Source organism: Salmo salar, chromosome ssa11 (genome assembly GCF_905237065.1).
Source record: "Salmo salar chromosome ssa11, Ssal_v3.1, whole genome shotgun sequence".
NCBI classification, from domain to species: domain Eukaryota; kingdom Metazoa; phylum Chordata; class Actinopteri; order Salmoniformes; family Salmonidae; genus Salmo; species Salmo salar.
The window spans coordinates 91,768,816-91,788,362 of NC_059452.1; the positions used below are offsets into that span (position 1 = coordinate 91,768,816).

Here is a 19,547-nt window from a genome sequence, read left to right on the forward strand (position 1 = left end):
TCCCTCTCATCCAACTCCTCCCTCTATCCATCTCTCCCTCTCATCCATCTCCTCCCTCTCATCCAACTCCTCCCTCTCTCCCTCTCATCCAACTCCTCTCTCTCATCCAACTCCTCCCTCTCTCCCTCTCATCCAACTCCTCCCTCTCATCCATCTACTCCCTCTCATCCATCTCATCCATCTCCTCCCTCTCTCCCTCTCATCCAACTCCTCCCTCTCTCCCTGTCATCCAACTCCTCCCTCTCTCCCTCTCATCCAATCTCTCCTCTCTCCATCTCCCTCCTCTCATCCATCTCCTCCCTCTCATCCAACTCCTCCCCTCTCCCTCTCATCCATCTCCTCCCTCTCATCCATCTCTCCCTCTCTCCCCTCTCATCCATCTCCTCCCTCTCATCCATCTCCTCCCTCTGATCCATCTCCTCCCTCTCTCCCTGTCATCCATTCCTCCCTCTCATCCAACTCCTCCCTCTCTCCCTCTCATCCATCTCCTCTCCTCTCATCCAACTCCTCCCTCACATCCATCTACTCCCTCTCATCCATCTCCTCCCTCTCATCCAACTCCTCCCTCTCTCCCTCTCATCCAACTCCTCCTCACATCCATCTCCTCCCATCTCCTCCCTCTCATCCAACTCCTCCCTCTCTCCCTCTCATCCATCTCCTCCCTCTCATCCAACTCCTCTCTCATCCATCACCCTCCCTCTCTCCCTCTCATCCAACTCCTCCCTCTCATCCATCTCTCCCCTCATCCACCCCCCCTCTGATCCATCTCCTCCCTCTCTCCCTCTCATCCATCTCCCTCTCCCTCTCATCAAACTCCTCCCTCTCTCTCTCATCCATCTCCTCCCTCTCATCCAACTCCTCTCTCTCATCCATCTCCTCCCTCTCATCCAACTCCTCCCTCTCATCCATCTTCTCCCTCTCTCCCTCATCCAACTCCTCCCTCTCCCTATCCATCTCCTCCCTCTCTCCCTCTCATCCACTCCCCTCTCATCCAACTCCTCCCTCTCTCCCTCTCATCCAACTCCTCCCTCTCTCATCCAACCTCTCCTCTCCCTTCTCTCATCCAACTCCTCCCTCTCTCTCATCCAACTCCTCCCTCTCTCCCTCTCATCCATCTACTCCCTCTCTCCCTCTCATCCAACTCCTCCCTCTCATCCATCTCTCTCCCTCTCCATCCAACTCCTCTCTCTCCTCTCATCCATCTCCTCCTCATCACATTCTCCTCCCTCTCATCCATCTCCTCCCTCTATCCAACTCCTCCCTCTCTCCCTCTCAATCCTTCTCTTCCTCTCATCCATCTCTTCCTCCTCCTCTCATCCATCTCCCTCCCTCTCTCCCTCTCACCCTCTCCACTCCCATCCAAACACTCCCTCATCCATCTCCTCCCTCTCTCCCTCTCTTCCAATATTCCTCCCCTCTCATCCCAACTCCTCCCTCTCTCCCTCTGGTCCATCTCCCTCCCTCTCATCATCCAACTCCCTCAAAACCCACTATCCCTCATCACTCCTCCCTCTATCTCTCTCCCTCTCATCCAACTCCCTCTCTCTCATCCTAACTGCCTCCTCTCTCTCCCCCCCTCTCATCCAACTCCCTCCCTCTCATCCATCTACTCTCCCTCTCATCCATCTCATCCATCTCCTCCCTCTCTCCCTCTCATCCAACTCCTCCCTCTCATCCATCCTTCCTCCCTCTCTCCCTCTCATCCAACTCCTCCCCTCCCTCTCATCCATCTCTCCCTCTCATCCATCTCCTCCCTCTCATCCAACTCCTCCCTCTCTCCCTCTCATCCATCTCCTCCCTCTCATCCATCTCCTCCCTCTTCTCTCCCTCTCATCCATCTCCTCCCTCTCCTCATCCATCTCCTCCCTCTCTCCCTTCATCCATTCCTCCCTCTATCCAACTCCTCCCTCTCTCCCTCTCATCCATCTCCTCCCTCTCATCCAACTCCTCCCTCTCATCCAACTCCTCCTCTCTCTCTCATCCAACTCCTCCCTCACATCCATCTCCTCCCATCTCCCTCCCCTCTCATCCAACTCCTCCCTCTCTCCCTCTCATCCATCTCCTCCCTCTCATCCAACTCCTCTCTCTCATCCAACCCTCCTCTCTCCCTCTCATCCAACTCCTCCCTCTCATCCATCTCCTCCCTCTCATCCAACTCCTCCCTCTGATCCATCTCCTCCCTCTCTCCCTCTCATCCATCTCCTCCCTCTCATCAACTCCTCCCTCTCTCCCTCTCATCCATCTCCTCCCTCTCATCCAACTTCTCCTCTCATCCATCTCCCCCTCTCCCCTCCAACTCCTCCCTCTCATCCATCTTCTCCCTCTCCCCCTCTCTTCTCCTCTCTCATCTCCTCCCTCTCATCAGCTCCTCCTCTCTCCTCTCATCATTATCTCTCTCATCCACTCTCCTCTCTCCCTCATTCAATTCGCTCCTCCCTCTCTCTTCCTTCACTAACCCTCTCTCCCTCTCCATCTCATCATCTCCTCCCTCTCTCTCATCCAACTCCTCCCTCTCATCCCTCTCATCCATCTCATCCATCTCCTCCTCTCTCTCTCTCCTTCTCTAATTCTCTCATCCATCTCCCTCACACCTCTCATCAACTCTCCTCCTCTCTCCCTCTCATCCACTCCTCCCTCTCATCCATCTCCTCCCCTCTCTCCCTCTCATCCACTCCTCCCTCTCTATCCATCTCCTCCCTCTCATCCATCTCCTCCCTCTATCCATCTCCTCCCTCTCCCTCTCATCCATCTCCTCCCTCTCCCTCTCATCCATCTCCTCCCTCTCATCCTCTCCTCCTCTCTCCTCCTCTCCCTCTCATCCATCTTCCTCCTCTCCTCTCTCCTATCCAACTCCTCCTCTCTCCATCTCCTCCTCTCTCTCCCTCTCCTCCAACTCCTCCCTCTCTCCTCTCATCCATCTCCTCCCTCTCATCCATCCTCCTCTCATCCATCTCCTCCCTCCTCCCTCTCATCCATCTCCTCCCTCTCATCCATCTTCCTCCCTCTCTCCCCTCTCATCCAACTCCTCCCTCTCATCCATCTCCTCCCTCTCTCCCCACTCTCATCCAACTCCTCCCTCTCATCATCCTCCTCCCCTCTCATCCACTCTCCTCCCTCTCATAATTCCTCCCCTCTCATCCATCTCTCCTCCCTCCTCTCCCTCTCATCCAACTCCTCCCTCTCATCCAAATCTCCCTCTCTCTCTCTCATCCATCTCCTCCCTCTCTCATCACTTCTCTCTCCCTCTCATCCATCTCCTCCCCTCCTCCTCCTTTCATCCATCTTCCCTCTCTCCCTCTCATCCAACTCCTCCCCTCTCTCCCTCTCATCCATCTCCTCCCCTCTGTTCATCTCCTCCTTTCTCATCCAACTCCTCCCTCTCTCCCTCTCATCCATCCCTCTCTCCTTTCTTCTATACATTTTCTCCCTCCATCCGAATCTCCTCGCCTCTCATCCATTTCTCCTCCCTCTGATTCATCTCCTCCTTTCTCTCCTTTCATCTATCTTCCTCCACTCTCTCTTCCGCTCACTCCTCTCTCTCAAATATATCTCTCAACTCAATATCCATAAAATCAATCCCTTTCCCTCTCCTTCTCCTCCTCTATCAACCTTCTCCACCTTATCTAAACCATCATATTCACTTTTCATCTTATCCTCATCCAACTCCTCCTCTCTCCCTCTCTATCCATCCTCCTCTCATCTCCAACTCCTCTCTCTACATCCAACCCTCCCTCTCTCCCTCTCATCCAACTCCTCCTCTCATCCATCTCCTCTCATCAACTCCTCCCTCTATCCATCTCCTCCTCTCTCCACTCTCGTCCATCTCCTCCCTCCTCAAATACTCCTACCTCTATCTATCTAATTCATCTAATCTCCATCCAACTCACTCTCTCTCATCCACTCTCCTCCCTCATCAACTCTCTCTCTCATCTATAACTCTCCTCTCTCATCCAACTCCTCGCCTCTCTCCTCTCATCCACTCCTCCCTCCATCTCCTCCTCTCCTCATCCATCTCCCCCCTCTCTCCCTCTCATCCAACTCCTCCCTCCTCCTCATCCACTCCTCCCTCTCCCATCCAACTCCTCCCTCTCCCTCTCATCCATCTCTCCCTCTCATCCAACTCCTCCCTCTCATCCACTCTCTCCTCTCATCCATCTCCTCCCTCTCATCCATCTCCTCCCTCTCTCCCTCTCATCCATCTCCTCCCTCTCATCCATCTCCTCCCTCTCATCCAACTCCTCCCTCCCTCCCTCATCCATTCCTCCCTCTCATCCAACTCCTCCCTCTCTCCCATCCATCTCTCCTCCCTCTCATCCAACTCCTCCCTCATCCATCTACTCCCTCTCATCCATCTCCTCCCTCTCATCCATCTCCTCCCTCTCTCACCTCTCATCCAACTCCCTCCCTCTCATCCATCTCTCCCTCCCTCTCATCCAACTCCTCTCTCTCATCTCTCCTCTCCCTCTCATCCATCTCTCCCTCTCTCTCACTCTCAACCTCCCTCTCTCCCTCTCCCCATCCAACTCCTCCCTCTCATCCATCTCTCCTCCTCTTCCCTTTCCTTCCTCCCTCTCATCCATCTCCTCCCTCTCATCCATCTCCTCCCTCTTCCCTCTCATCCACCTCCCTCTCTCATCCTCATCTCCTCCCTCTCATCCAACCTCCTCCTCCCTCTCATCCAACTCCTCCCCTCTCATCCATCTCCTCCCTCTCTTCCCTCTCATCCAACTCCTCCCTCTCCCTCTCATCCATCTCTCTCCCTCTCATCCAACTCCTCTCCCTCTCATCCAACTCCTCCTCTCTCCCTCTCTCCCTATCCAACTCCTCCCTCTCATCCATCTCCTCCTCTCTCCCATCCAACTCCTCCCTCTCATCCATCTCTCCCTCTCTCCTCTCCTCCTCTCATCCATCTCCTCCCTCTCTCCCTCATCCAACTCCTCCTCTCTCCCTCTCATCCACTCCTCCCTCTCATCCATCTCCTCCCCTCTCTCCATCTCCTCCCTCTCATCCAACTCCTCCCTCTCTCCCTCTCATCCATCTCCTCCCTCTCATCAACTCTCCCTCTCATCCACTCCTCCCTCTCTCCCTCTCATCCATCTCCTCCCTCTCATCCAACTCCTCCCTCTCTCCCTCTCATCCAACTCCTCCCTCATCCATCTCCTCCCTCTCCCTCTCATCCAACTCCTCCCTCTCATCCAACTCCTCCTTCTCCCTCTCTCCTCTCATCCATTCCTCCTCTCTCCTCTCCCCTCTCATCCAACTCCTCCCTCTCCCTCTCATCCATCTCCTCCCTCTCCTCCATCTCCCTCCTCCTCTCATCCCTCCCTCTTCCTCTCCTCCATCTCTCCCTCTCATCCAACTCCTCCCTCTCATCCATCTCCTCCCTCTCTCCCTCTCATCCATCTCCTCCCTCTCATCCAACTCCTCCCTCTCTCCCTCTCATCCATCTCCTCCCTCTCATCCAACTCCTCCCTCTCATCCATCTCCTCCCTCTCTCCCTCTCATCCATCTCCTCCCTCTCATCCAACTCCTCCCTCTCTCCCTCTCATCCATCTCCTCCCTCTCATCCAACTCCTCCCTCTCTCCTCCCTCCCTCTCATCCATCTCCTCCCTCTCATCCAACTCCTCCCTCTCATCCATCTCCTCTCCCATCCCCTCTCTCCATCTCTCCCTCTCATCCACTCCTCCTCTCATCCATCTCCTCCCTCTCTCCCTCTCATCCAACTCCTCCCTCTCATCCATCTCCTCCTCCCTCCCTCTCATCCATCTCCTCCCTCCTCCTCTCATCAACTCCTCCCTCTCCCAACTCCTCCCTCTCATCCAACTCCTCCCTCTCTCCCTCTCATCCAACTCCTCCCTCTCTCCCTCTCATCCAACTCCTCCCTCTCTCCCTCTCATCCATCTCCTCCCTCTCATCCAACTCCTCCCTCTCTCCCTCTCATCCATCTCCTCCCTCTCATCCATCTCCTCCCTCTCTCCCTCTCATCCATCTCCTCCCTCTCATCCATCTCCTCCCTCTGATCCATCTCCTCCCTCTCTCCCTGTCATCCATTCCTCCCTCTCATCCAACTCCTCCCTCTCTCCCTCTCATCCATCTCCTCCCTCTCATCCAACTCCTCCCTCACATCCATCTACTCCCTCTCATCCATCTCCTCCCTCTCATCCAACTCCTCCCTCTCTCCCTCTCATCCAACTCCTCCCTCACATCCATCTCCTCCCATCTCCTCCCTCTCATCCAACTCCTCCCTCTCTCCCTCTCATCCATCTCCTCCCTCTCATCCAACTCCTCTCTCTCATCCAACCCCTCCCTCTCTCCCTCTCATCCAACTCCTCCCTCTCATCCATCTCCTCCCTCTCATCCAACTCCTCCCTCTGATCCATCTCCTCCCTCTCTCCCTCTCATCCATCTCCTCCCTCTCATCAAACTCCTCCCTCTCTCCCTCTCATCCATCTCCTCCCTCTCTCATCCAACTCCTCTCTCTCATCCATCTCCTCCCTCTCATCCAACTCCTCCCTCTCATCCATCTCCTCCCTCTCTCCCTCTCATCCATCTCCTCCCTCTCATCCACTCTCCCTCTCTCCCTCTCATCCATCTCCTCCCTCTCATCCAACTCCTCCCTCTCATCCACTCCTCCCTCTCTCCCTCTCATCCAACTCCTCCCTCTCATCCATCTCCTCCTCCCTCTCTCATCCATCTCATCTCTCCTCCTCTCATCCATCTCCATCCATCCTCCTCTCTCTCATCCAACTCCTCCCTCTCTCCTCTCATCCATCTCCTCCTCTCTCTCATCCAACTCCTCCCTCTCTCCCTCATCCATCTCCTCCCTCTCATCCATCTCCTCCCTCTCATCCAACTCCTCCCTCTCTCCCTCTCATCCAACTCCTCCCTCTCATCCATCTCCTCCCTCTCTCTCCTCTCATCCATCTCCTCCCTCTCTTCATCCCCTCTTCATCCTCTCCCCTCTCTCCCTTCTCATCCATCTCCTCCCTCTCATCCAACTCCTCCCTCTCATCCAACTCCTCCCTCTCCTCATCCAACTCCTCCCTCTCATCCATCTCCTCCATCTCTCCTCTCATCCATCTTCCTCTCCATCCATCTCCCTCTCTCTCTCTCATCCAACTCCTCCCTCTCTCTCTTCATCAACTCCTCTCCCACCCCCCTCTCCTCCCTCTATCCTCTCATCCAACTCCTCCCCTTATTCCTCTCCATTCTCTTATCTAACTCCTCTCTCCCTCTCATCCACTCCTCCCTCTCATCCACTCTCCTCTCATCCATCTCCTCTCTCCTCTCATCCATCTCCTCCCTCTCCTCCCTCTCTCATCCTCCCTCCCTCTCTCATCCAACTCCTCCCCTCTCATCCATCTCCTCCCCTCTCATCCAACTCTCTCCCTCTCTCCCTCTCATCCAACTCCCTCTCCATCTCCTCCCTCTCATCCACTCCTCCCTCTCATCCCTCTCTCTCATCTCCCCCTCATCCAACTCTCCTCTCTCCATCATCTCCTCCCTCTCATCCATCTCCTCCCTCTCTCCCTCTCATCTATCCTCCCTCTCATCCATCTCCTCCCTCTATCCATCTCTCCCTCTCCTGTCATCCTTCCTCCCTCTCATCCAACTCCTCCTCCCTCCCTCTCATCCATCTCCTCCCTCTCATCCAACTCCTCCCTCCCATCCATCTACTCCCTCTCATCCATCTCCTCCCTCTCATCCAACTCCTCCCTCTCTCCCTCTCATCCAACTCCTCCCTCACATCCATCTCCTCCCATCTCCTCCCTCTCATCCAACTCCTCCCTCTCTCCCTCTCATCCATCTCCTCCCTCTCATCCAACTCCTCTCTCATCCAACCCTCCTCTCTCCCTCTCATCCAACTCCTCCCTCTCATCCATCTCCTCCCTCTCATCCAACTCCTCCTCTCGATCCATCTCCTCCCTCTCTCCCTCTCATCCATCTCCTCCCTCTCATCCAACTCCTCCCTCTCTCCCTCTCATCCATCTCCTCCCTCTCATCCAACTCCTCTCTCTCATCCATCTCCTCCCTCTCATCCAACTCCTCCCTCTCATCCATCTTCTCCCTCTCTCCCTCTCATCCAACTCCTCCCTCTCATCCATCTCTCCCTCTCCTCTCTCCTCTCATCCATCTCCTCCCTCTCTCATCCAACTCCTCCCTCTCTCCCTCTCATCCATCTCATCCATCTCCTCCCTCTCTCTCTCATCCAACTCCTCCCTCTCTCCCTCTCATCCAACTCCTCCCTCTCTCCCTCTCCATCTACTCCCTCTCTCACTCTCAACTCTCTCCCTCTCATCCATCTCCTCCCTCTCTCCTCTCATCCATCTCCTCCCTCTCTCCCTCTCATCCATCTCCTCCCTCTCATCCAACTCCTCCCTCTCTCCCTCTCATCCAACTCCTCCCTCTCTCCCTCTCATCCATCTCCTCCCTCTCATCCATCTCCTCCCTCTCATCCAACTCCTCCCTCTCATCCATCTCCTCCCTCTCTCCCTCTCATCCATCTCCTCCCTCTCATCCAACTCCTCCTCTCTCCCTCTCATCCATCTCCTCCCTCTCATCCAACTCCTCCCTCCTCATCCATCTCTCCCTCTCATCCATCTCCTCCCTCTCATCCAACTCCTCCCTCTCTCCCTCTCATCCAACTCCTCCCTCACATCCATCTCCTCCCATCTCCTCCCTCTCATCCAACTCCTCCCTCTCCCCTCTCATCCATCTCCTCCCTCTCATCCAACTCCTCTCTCTCATCCAACCCCTCCTCTCTCCCTCTCATCCAACTCCTCCCTCTCATCCATCTCCTCCCTCCTCTCATCCAACTCCTCCCTCTGATCCATCTCCCTCCCTCTCTCCCTCTCATCCATCTCCTCCCTCTCATCCAACTCCTCCCTCTCTCCCTCTCATCCATCTCCTCCCTCTCATCCAACTCCTCTCTCTCATCCATCTCCTCCCTCTCATCCAACTCCTCCCTCTCATCCATCTTCTCCCTCTCTCCCTCTCATCCAACTCCTCCCTCTCATCCATCTCCTCCCTCTCTCCCTCTCATCCATCTCCTCCCTCTCATCCATCTCCTCCCTCTCTCCCTCTCTTCCATTTCCTCCCTCTCTCCAACTCCTCCTCGATCCATCTCCTCCCTCTCTCCCTCTCATCCATCTCCTCCCTCTCATCCAACTCCTCCCTCTCTCCCTCTCATCCAACTCCTCTCTCTCATCCAACTCCTCCTCTCTCCCTGTCATCCAACTCCTCCCTCTCTCCCTCTCATCCAACTCCTCCCTCTCTCCCTCTCATCCATCTCCTCCCTCTCATCCAACTCCTCCCTCTCTCCTCTCATCCACCTCCTCCCTCTCATCCATCTCCTCCCTCTCTCCCTCTCATCCATCTCCTCCCTCTCATCCATCTCCTCCCTCTGATCCATCTCCTCCCTCTCTCCCTCTCATCCATCTCCTCCCTCTCATCCAACTCCTCCCTCTCTCCCTCTCATCCATCTCCTCCCTCTCATCCAACTCCTCCCTCACATCCATCTACTCCCTCTCATCCATCTCCTCCCTCTCATCCAACTCCTCCCTCTCTCCCTCTCATCCAACTCCTCCCTCACATCCATCTCCTCCCATCTCCTCCCTCTCATCCAACTCCTCCCTCTCTCCCTCTCATCCATCTCCTCCCTCTCATCCAACTCCTCTCTCTCATCCAACCCCTCCCTCTCTCCCTCTCATCCAACTCCTCCCTCTCATCCATCTCCTCCCTCTCATCCAACTCCTCCCTCTCTCCCTCTCATCCAACTCCTCTCTCTCATCCAACTCCTCCCTCTCTCCCTCTCATCCAACTCCTCCCTCTCATCCATCTACTCCCTCTCATCCCTCTCATCCAACTCCTCCCTCTCTCCCTCTCATCCAACTCCTCTCTCTCATCCAACTCCTCCCTCTCTCCCTCTCATCCAACTCCTCCCTCTCATCCATCTACTCCCTCTCTCCCTCTCATCCATCTCATCCATCTCCTCCCTCTCTCTCTCATCCAACTCCTCCCTCTCTCCCTCTCATCCAGCTCCTCCCTCTCTCCCTCTCATCCATCTCCTCCTTCTCTCCCTCTCATCCAACTCCTCCCTCTCATCCATCCACTCCCTCTCTCCCTCTCATCCATCTCCTCCCTCTCTCCCTCTCATCCAACTCCTCCCTCTCTCCCTCTCATCCAGCTCCTCCCTCTCTCCCTCTCATCCATCTCCTCCTTCTCTCCCTCTCATCCAACTCCTCCCTCTCATCCAACTCCTCCCTCTCATCCATCTCCTCCCTCTCTCCCTCTCATCCATCTCCTCCCTCTCTCCCTCTCATCCAACTCCTCCCTCTCTCCCTCTCATCCAACTCCTCCCTCTCATTCATCTCCTCCCTCTCTCCCTCTCATCCATCTCCTCCCTCTCTCCCTCTCATCCAACTCCTCCCTCTCTCCCTCTCATCCAACTCCTCCCTCTCTCCCTCTCATCCAACTCCTCTCTCTCATCCAACTCCTCCCTCTCTCCCTCTCATCCAACTCCTCCCTCTCATCCATCTACTCCCTCTCTCCCTCTCATCCATCTCATCCATCTCCTCCCTCTCTCCCTCTCATCCAACTCCTCCCTCTCTCCCTCTCATCCAGCTCCTCCCTCTCTCCCTCTCATCCATCTCCTCCTCTCTCCCTCTCATCCAACTCCTCCCTCTCATCCAACTCCTCCCTCTCATCCATCTCCTCCCTCTCTCCCTCTCATCCATCTCCTCCCTCTCTCCCTCTCATCCAGCTCCTCCCTCTCTCCCTCTCATCCAACTCCTCCCTCTCTCCCTCTCATCCATCTCCTCCCTCTCTCCCTCTCATCCATCTCCTCCTCTCTCCCTCTCATCCAACTCCTCCCTCTCTCCCTCTCATCCAACTTCTCCTCTCTCCCTCTCATCCAACTCCTCCCTCTCTCCCTCTCATCCATCTCCTTCCTCTCTCTCTCTCTCATCCATCTCCTCCCTCTCTCCCTCTCTCATCCATCTCCTCCCTCTCTCTCTCATCCATCTCCTCCCTCTCTCCCTCTCATCCATCTCCTCCTCTCTCTATCATCCATCTCCTCCCTCTCTCCCTCTCATCCATCTCCTCCCTCTCTCCCTCTCTCATCCATCTCCTCCCTCTCTCCCTATCATCCATCTCCTCCCTCTCTCCCACTCATCCATCTTCTCCCTCTCTCCCTATCATCCATCTCCTCCCTCTCTCCCTCTCATCCATCTCCTCCCTCTCTCCCTATCATCCATCTCCTCCCTCTCTCCCTCTCATCCATCTCCTCCCTCTCTCCCTCTCATCCATCTCCTCCCTCTCTCCCTCTCATCCATCTCCTCCCTCTCTCCCTCTCTCATCCATCTCCTCCCTCTCTCCCTCTCTCATCCATCTCCTCCCTCTCTCCCTCCCTCCACATGCTGTATACTATGAGAGTCTGTTGACCTCCCTCATATTTACTGCCATGTTTGGGTTACAGTCAAGTAACCCAGTCATTTTTTTAACGCAGGAATTCAATTACCATTTTCCTCTAACGTATTCCCCAGGTCCGTGCATCGCCCCTTCTCCCTTCTTCTCTCTTCCCCTTGCTCCCTCTCTCTCTCTGCATTCATCTCTGTATCTGACTGGTATCTTCATTTTCTTTGTCTTCCTTACTTTTCTTTAATAAATGTTTAAAGATGTCCCTGCAGCTCCAATGTAATTACTGTGCAGGAGAAGCTTAAGTCTACTGGGAAGGGGAGAGGAGAGCAGAGGAAGAGAAAGACGATGCAAGCTAGAAGAAGAGAAAATCGTCAGCATTAGATAGAAGAGAGGAGGGAGGGAGTGAGAGTAGAGAGGGCCCTGCACTCAGAAGTGAGACAAAATTAGGTAAGGGTAGGGCAGGGGGAGAGAAATCTTATTTACCAAAATGAGCTCTGCATGTCCTTACATAACTTGTGTGTGTGTGTGTGTGTGTGTGTGTGTGTGTGTGTGTGTGTGTGTGTGTGTGTGTGTGTGTGTGTGTGTGTGTGTGTGTGTGTGTGTGTGTGTGTGTGTGAGTGAGTGATAGAGAGAATGATAAAGAGAGAGATCATAAAAGAGAAGATGGTGGCATTGTCTCTTGACGTTCTCCACTTCCTCCAAGTTTGAGCAGTTTGCCACCAAGGAGCAACGTAATTGGCTGACTCGAGCCGCTAGAGACACAGCAATAGGATGATTGCCAGACCCAGACATTACACAGTGTTTCCCACTGCATCTCTCAGGCACCCCTCCCTCTCTCTTTCTCTTTGGGGATCTCTCCCTCTGTCTCTCCGTCTCTCTCTTAGTGCTCCATCGCTGTCTGTGTTGCTGTCCATGGTGCTGACTTCATTGGCTGCAGCAGAGTGGGGTGGAGGAGAGCTGGTGGAGAGGGTGGAGAGGAGAGAATGGATGGACACAGACAGACAACAGAGGAGAGAGAGAGATAGGCGGGTACAGAGAGAGGAAGAGAAACAAACAGAAAATTGAATTAAACATTAAATATGTGCTCTTTGTTCCCAGCGCTGCTCTAGTGAAGTGGCATCCCTGTAGAGTTGGGTCCTATTGGGAAAGCCTGGAGCAGTGGAGCACTGTCAAGCACAGCTCAGACAGACAGATTGACAGGGAGACAGACAGAGAGACAGACAGAGAGACTAGGGCTGCCTGGTGGCAGAAAGAAAGTGTTGCCTGCCAGAGAGGAATAGCTCATTGGAATACTTCATGTCGGCAGCATGTGGCCAACACAGTAATGACTGCGCAGCTGATTGGCATTGGAAGTGCAACCTACTGCGCTGCGTTGGTAGAACACTGTGTAAACCGCTAGGCTGATACAGTGGGTTGCTGCTATGCTGTTTAATTGATGAGTGGTGCAGAGATTATAGTTTGAACTGACTACAGGGATATGAAATATGTATGACCGAGCACATATTGCAGTGTGTTTAACTTTAGATTAAAATGTCAATTTAGATTTATGTTTATTACCCCTTGTTCCAAAGCTTAGTCACCACTCCCTCTTCAAACATAAACACCACTCTACCCTCTTTAAACACAAACAAACACCACTAACACCATCAACACCCCTCCCCCACCATCATAATTGCCATCAAACTTCCCCCTTTCCTTCCCCTGGGATGGGAGGGGGCACAGCAGCCGCCGCAGCATAAACTGCATCTCAGTGAGCACAGTACAGGGTAGGGGGCACGGGATTTTCGCTCAGAGAGAGAGAAACTACAGCGGGCTGTTCTAAAACAGAGGATGGAACTCGCTTGGAGAGAACGGTCGCGCTCCTCAGAATATAGAAAACGGAACACATTTTAGATATGCAGGGACTAATGTGTTTAGAGCTTGTTTTCCCAAATTAGATGCAACCATATTCAGTGTGACGTGAATGGAAAATAAGTAACCCTGTCGAAGGCTATTCTTAGGCTGGGCTATTTATTTTTTGTCCATATTTCAATTGACCGCTGTTCCAAATAGCACTATTCCTGATATTTAAGAAGTAGGCTAATTATTAGACAGGCAGGTAGGCTACAATCCCACTCAAGCTGCCGTCTTCCTCAAACGAACGACTCCACACTTGGATTACACAGCAGAGGCAGGAAGGAACGCTGTCGACGGAGTCCAAACTCTCCTCAGCATCTCCCAAATGATTTTGGTTCATAGACCGTGATTTTGGCACCCCCGGATTAAACAAAATCTGGTTTGGAATGTAAAGCTATCTGCGTTCCTAGCCCAATGCTTGATATCAGGGGTATTGTTGAGATTTTTGGCTTTCGATTGTTGAAGTAATTTTGTATGAGTTGAATGTTCATGTTTAGTAGGCCTATGGGGTTATTTAAAAAAGTATATTTAACTTATATCGAGATATTCCCGGGCTATACGGATACTCCAAATAATGTTGGCATGTGGCAGAGACTGCCTTGATATCATAAGTGTTTATGCATTTGTCATATTTTTGGCGAGGAAACGCCCCTTCAGCGCACCTCCTCTCTTTCTCTCTGCCACCCACTCACCCGGCTCGTCCATCATTTTTGAAGGTGAACGGTGTTTGTTAGGTTCCACTCGGCGGCTCAGTGTTCAGCACTCAGGCAGGATGTTCATCTCGGTGTGGTATGCCAAAAAAATGGGTCGGCGATTCATCGACAACGTCCGGAAAGCCAAGAAGCATCCGCACCATATAATGGTAGGCACCAAGTGAACATGGTGGTTGACTGACTCCTCTGGTGACAGATTTGTCAGATCCAGCTATGTCATATTGCTATTTGTTATGGTTTCTGTGGTTAAATGGTTTGTGAAATTATGTGAAAATTATCCAAATGGAAAATTAAGATTTGCGATCATTACTATGGAAATATATCGGCTTTTTTTGTCATGTTTAACATAGACCTCCATTTACATCGTTGCAGCACCTTGAGTGAAGGTGTATTCTGAAGAATCATACAAAGTGCTTTATGGACTCATAATACTTCGTTTGGTCCATGTCTGGTCTGACACTTGGAGTTCTCATCTAAAGCATTCTTTGTTACCAGTTTTATTAGGGTTTTCAACTCTCTGCGCAGGATGTGAAAAGATAAGGAGAAATAAGAAGCTCAATTTGTTGAGTGAGACTTTTCTCAACTCAGTGAACTCATGGGACTAATAGCATGGATGGGTTCTCTCATGGTGACAGGAATGTATGTTTTTTCTATACATTTGCTAATATTGGCACTCACCAACATGAAGCTTGGATTTCTGGAATGAGGATATTTGTTGCCACACATTTGGTCCCTGAGAAATATGTGTGAATCACAGCCCCTGTGTCCAATCATGTGACCATGTCCTCCTTTGTAGCTCCTCTGTCTACACTGTGTCAGTGTAGGCTGGTATTTCAGGGAGTATATCGTCTCTATAGTTCTCACCATCCTCTGATTCCCTCGCTGCCAAAGGTGCTTCAACAAAGTACTGAGTAAAGGGTCTGAATACTTTTTTGATTTGAATACATTTGCAAAAATTTCTAAAAAATGGTTTTTGCTTTGTCATTATGCGGTATTGTGTGTAGATTGATGAGGGGGAAAAACTATTTAATCAATTTTATAATAAGGCTGTAATGTAATGTGGAAAAGGTGAAGGGGTCAGAATACTTTTCGAATGCGCTGTTTACAGTTATCAGTATCCTCTGAGTCCCTTCTATGCGATGCTACGCATTTGTCATTTACAGTTTCAGTGTGCAATAATGTGTAGCTGGCCCTTATGTCTCCCTCCCTCTCTCTCAAACACAAACACACAGCTTTACAGCCATTTACACACCATATTTATTTTCTGTGGAAGTGCATAAGGGGCTTTCATAAAGAACGGTGTGTGAATGATGTCCCATCAAAATGAACCCCTGTAACAGCCCCATTGCATGCACACATGCAAACATGCACACACACAAACATGCACACACACAAACATGCACACACGTGTGTGGATCTGCTGCCATTCCCTCCCTTCCCCCCCACATCTATCTCGCCCTCTCTCATCCCCCCACCTTCCTCTCCTCCTGTCCTTCTTTGGTTAGAGCTGTGCTGCCCTCAGGTCAGGGCCAGTCTGGAGTGTACTTGCCTTTTCTGTTCCTGTCTCTACTGCTATTGTTTTTTCTCTCTCTCTCTCTCTCTCTCTCTCTCTCTCTCTCTCTCTCTCTCTCTCTCTCTCTCTCTCTCTCTCTCAGCATCTGTTTACCCTGATTTCCCCCTTAAACAGAGTACACATTTAGACACAGCAACTACAGAAATAGAAACCAATCTCTAGTTGCCCGACTGACTGCATAATCAGTGCTGTTCTGGAAGATTAAAACACTCCAATGGAAACATCTGATTGTTCATACTCATGTGTTTATATTCAATATGAATGGTATTCCATATGAAGCACTGAAATTAATAGACGGTTGTGATTGATGTTGGAAGAGATAGTGTGGGTGGGTTTGTGTGGGTTTATGTAAGTGAATGAGTGGGTTTGTGTAGGTGAGTGAGAAGGTTTGTGTGGGTTTGTGTAGGTGAGTGAGAAGGTTTGTGTGGGTTTGTGTAGGTGGGTGAGTGGGTTTGTGTAGGTGAGTGAGTGGGTTTGAGTGGGTTTGTGTAGGTGAGTGAGTGGGTTTGTGTTGGTTTGTGTAGGTGGGTGAGTGTGTTTGTGTAAGTGAGTGAGTGGGTCTGTGTGCGTTTGTGTAGGTGAGTGAGTATGTCTGTTTGTGTAGGTGAGTGAGTTGGTTTGTGTGGGTTTATGTAAGTGAATGAGTGGGTTTGTGTAGGTGAGTGAGAAGGTTTGTGTGGGTTTGTGTAGGTGGGTGAGTGGGTTTGTGTAGGTGAGTGAGTGGGTTTGAGTGGGTTTGTGTAGGTGAGTGAGAAGGTTTGTGTAGGTGAGTGGGTTTGAGTGGGTTTGTGTAGGTGAGTGAGAAGGTTTGTGTAGGTGAGTGGGTTTGAGTGGGTTTGTGTAGGTGAGTGAGAAGGTTTGTGTGGGTAAGTGGAGAGTGTTGGCATAGCTTTTAGGTTAATTGTGGTTCATTTTGTCTTGACTGACTGAAGCCATTAGATAAGTTGCGTTCTGTTTGCTTGATAAATTGTTGAGGGTGTTGGAGCACATTATTATGACACTGTTTAGCTGTTGGCTTATGTAGAGCCACATTACTTACACCACAGCTACAACATACAGCTATCCTACCAGACATATGTTAGGATTTATGTTAATGAAATAATCTGACAGAGACTAGAGGTATTACCCGAGTTATTATAGGTACATTATCATTTGAAGCGATACATATTCATTTTCTTCTAAAATCTCTCTGTAGTCTTGAAGACAATATCTGATGACATAACAGCATTGTTCCCTAATTTTGCTTGACATTAAAATAGCTTTTTCCCACTGCTGCGTTGGGGTTGTGCGTTGACATAGAGTTAAAGTGGGAAGTTTACATACACTTAGGTTGGAGTCATTAAAACTCGTTTTTCAACCACTCCACAAATTTCTTGTTAACAAACTATAGTTTTGGCAAGTCGGTTAGGACATCTACTTTGTGCATGACACGAGTAATTGTTCCAACAATTGTTAACAGACAGATTATTTCACTTATAATTCACTGTATCACAATTCCAGTGAGTATGAAGTTTACATACACTAAGTTGACTGTGCCTTTAAACAGATTGGAAAATTCCAGAAAATGATGTCATGGCTTTAGAAGCTTCTGATAGGCTAATTGACATCATTTGAGTCAATTGGAGGTGTACCAGTGGATGTATTTCAAGGCCTACCTTCAACCTCAGTGCCTCTTTGATTGAGATAATGGGTAAATTAAAAGAAATCAGCCGAGACCTCAGAAAAAAGATTGTAGACCTCCACAAGTCTGGTTCATTCTTTGGAGCAATTTCCAAATGCCTGAAGGTACCATGTTCATCTGTACAAACAATAGTACGCAAGTATAAACACCATGGGACCACGCAGCCGTCATACCGCTCAGGAAGGAGACATGTTCTGTCTCCTAGAGATGAACATGCTTTGGTGCGAAAAGTGCAAATCAATCCCAGAACAATAGCAAAGGACCTTGTGAAGATGCTGGAGGAAACAGGTACAAACATATCTATATCCACAATAAAACGAGTCCTCTATATTGACATAACCTGAAAGGCCGCTCAGCAAGGAAGAAGCCACTGCTCCAAAACTGCCATAAAAAAGCCAGACTACGGTTTGCAACTGCACATGGGGACAAAGATCGTACTTTTTGGAGAAATGTCCTCTGGTCGAATGAAACAAAAATAGAACTGTTTGGCCATAATGACCATCGTTATGTTTGGAGGGAAAGGGGGAGGCTTACAAGCCGAAGAACACCGTCCCAACTGTGAAGTACGGGGGTGGCAACATCATGTTGTGGGGGTGCTTTGCTGCAGGAGAAGACTGGTGCACTTCACAAAATAGATGGCATCATGAGGTAGTAAAATTCTGTGGATATATTGAAGAAACATCTCAAGACATCAGTCAGGAAATTAAAGCTTGGGTCTTCCAAATAGACAATGACCCCAAGCATACTTCCAAAGTTGTGGCAAAATGGCTTAAGGACAACAAAGTCAAGGTATTGGAGTGGCCATCACAAAGCCCTGACCTCAATCCTATCGAAAATGTGTGGGCAGAACTGAAAAAGCGAGTGCGAGCAAGGAGGCCTACAAACCTGACTCAGTTACACCAGCTCTGTCAGGAGGAATGGGCCAAAATTCACCCAACTTATTGCGGGAAGCTTGTGGAAGGCAACCCGGAACGTCTGACCAAAGTTAAACAATTTAAAGGCAATGCTACCAAATACTAATTGAGTGTATGTAAACTTCTGCCCCACTGGGAATGTGATGAAAGAAATAAAAGCTGAAATAAATCATTCTCTCTACTATTATTCTGACATTTCACCTTCTTAAAATAAAGTGGTGATCCTAACTGACCCAAGACAGGGAATTTTTACTAGGATTAAATGTCAGGAATTGTGAAACTGAGTTTAAATGTATTTGGCTAAAGTGTATGTAAACTTCCGACTTCAACTGTATTTCTAGGGTTTTAGAATGGAGCTTTCTAGTCTCCCCTGCAAGTATAGACATGCTCTCTAGTGCATCCTGATCCTCAAGTGAGCGATGATCAATCTGTGGAGAGACAGAGCAGAAATAAAAGGAATGTTTTGTTTAAAGGGTAGCAGCTGTCGATCGCTTTCTTAATGAACACACACAAAGTACCACTCCACCGCTCCGTTGATTCTACCTTTCCTCCAAGCTCTCTCTCACTCTCTCTCTTCTGCTGTCTATTTCTCCCTCTCTCTGTCTCTTTTTCATTCTCTCCCCTGTTCCCCTTGATGTCTCTCTCTCTGCTCCCTTGTTGAGGCCTGGTAAAAGCCTGCTGGTCAGCATATTTAGGCTAGCTGTGTATTCATATTTCAGCACTCTCTGAGGCCTGGCTCTAATTTGATGTTAAAACATTTAAACTCTAGGGAGGTAGTGAGCATGTGGGGTTATTTTTAGCTGTTTGCCGGTGAACTACCGTTAACCTTTGCGTCTGCAGCGGACTGATTGACGTAACACTGTCTTTCACATCATCACCTAAACCTGCACACTGACTCCACACTTCCTCCTCCTCCTCCTCCTACTCTATAGCAGGTGTATACGTCAACAATACACACAGCAAAATGTAGCCTTGCAAACACACACATCCGCTCAATCAGATATACAAACGAACAAAACACATTCACTCAATCTCTCTGTTTATCTCTCTCAATCTCTCTCTTTCGCTCTCAATCTCTCTCTTTCTCTGTATCTCACTTTTCTCTCTCTTGTTCTGTCTTTCTTTCTCTGTCTCTCTTTTTCTCTGTCTCTCTCTCTTTTCTCTTCTTTGTAATGGCTCCAGGGTATTGTGAGTCTAGAAATCAAGCAATCACATCACACTCCTCCAACCCCTTATCTGTCCTCCACAGTCAGTCCCCTCTGAGGGGCGAGGCTCTCCTTCCTCTCTCAGGGCTCCCAGTCTCAGTGTTTTGTCGTTTGCCTTCACCCCTTGTCCTCTGGTGATTACTGCT

General features: G+C 50.5%; 1 protein-coding gene across 4 annotated transcripts in view; it reads left to right on the plus strand.

The window, feature by feature from the left end:
• LOC106563427 (disks large homolog 4) overlaps window positions 1-19,547 on the plus strand; it is a 150,469-nt gene that overhangs the window by 93,590 nt on the left and 37,332 nt on the right. The window contains exons 1-2 of one of the 4 annotated variants that reach the window (XM_014128991.2): window positions 12,999-13,745; window positions 14,032-14,177. The exons of 2 other annotated variants lie outside the window; for them this stretch is intronic. In XM_014128991.2, the coding sequence (XP_013984466.1) occupies window positions 13,730-13,745; window positions 14,032-14,177 (162 nt within the window). In that variant the 5' untranslated portion in view covers window positions 12,999-13,729. Of the gene's footprint in view, window positions 1-12,998; window positions 14,178-19,547 lie in introns of those variants that run through there. One more of the 4 variants, XM_014128986.2, reaches the window with a different exon arrangement.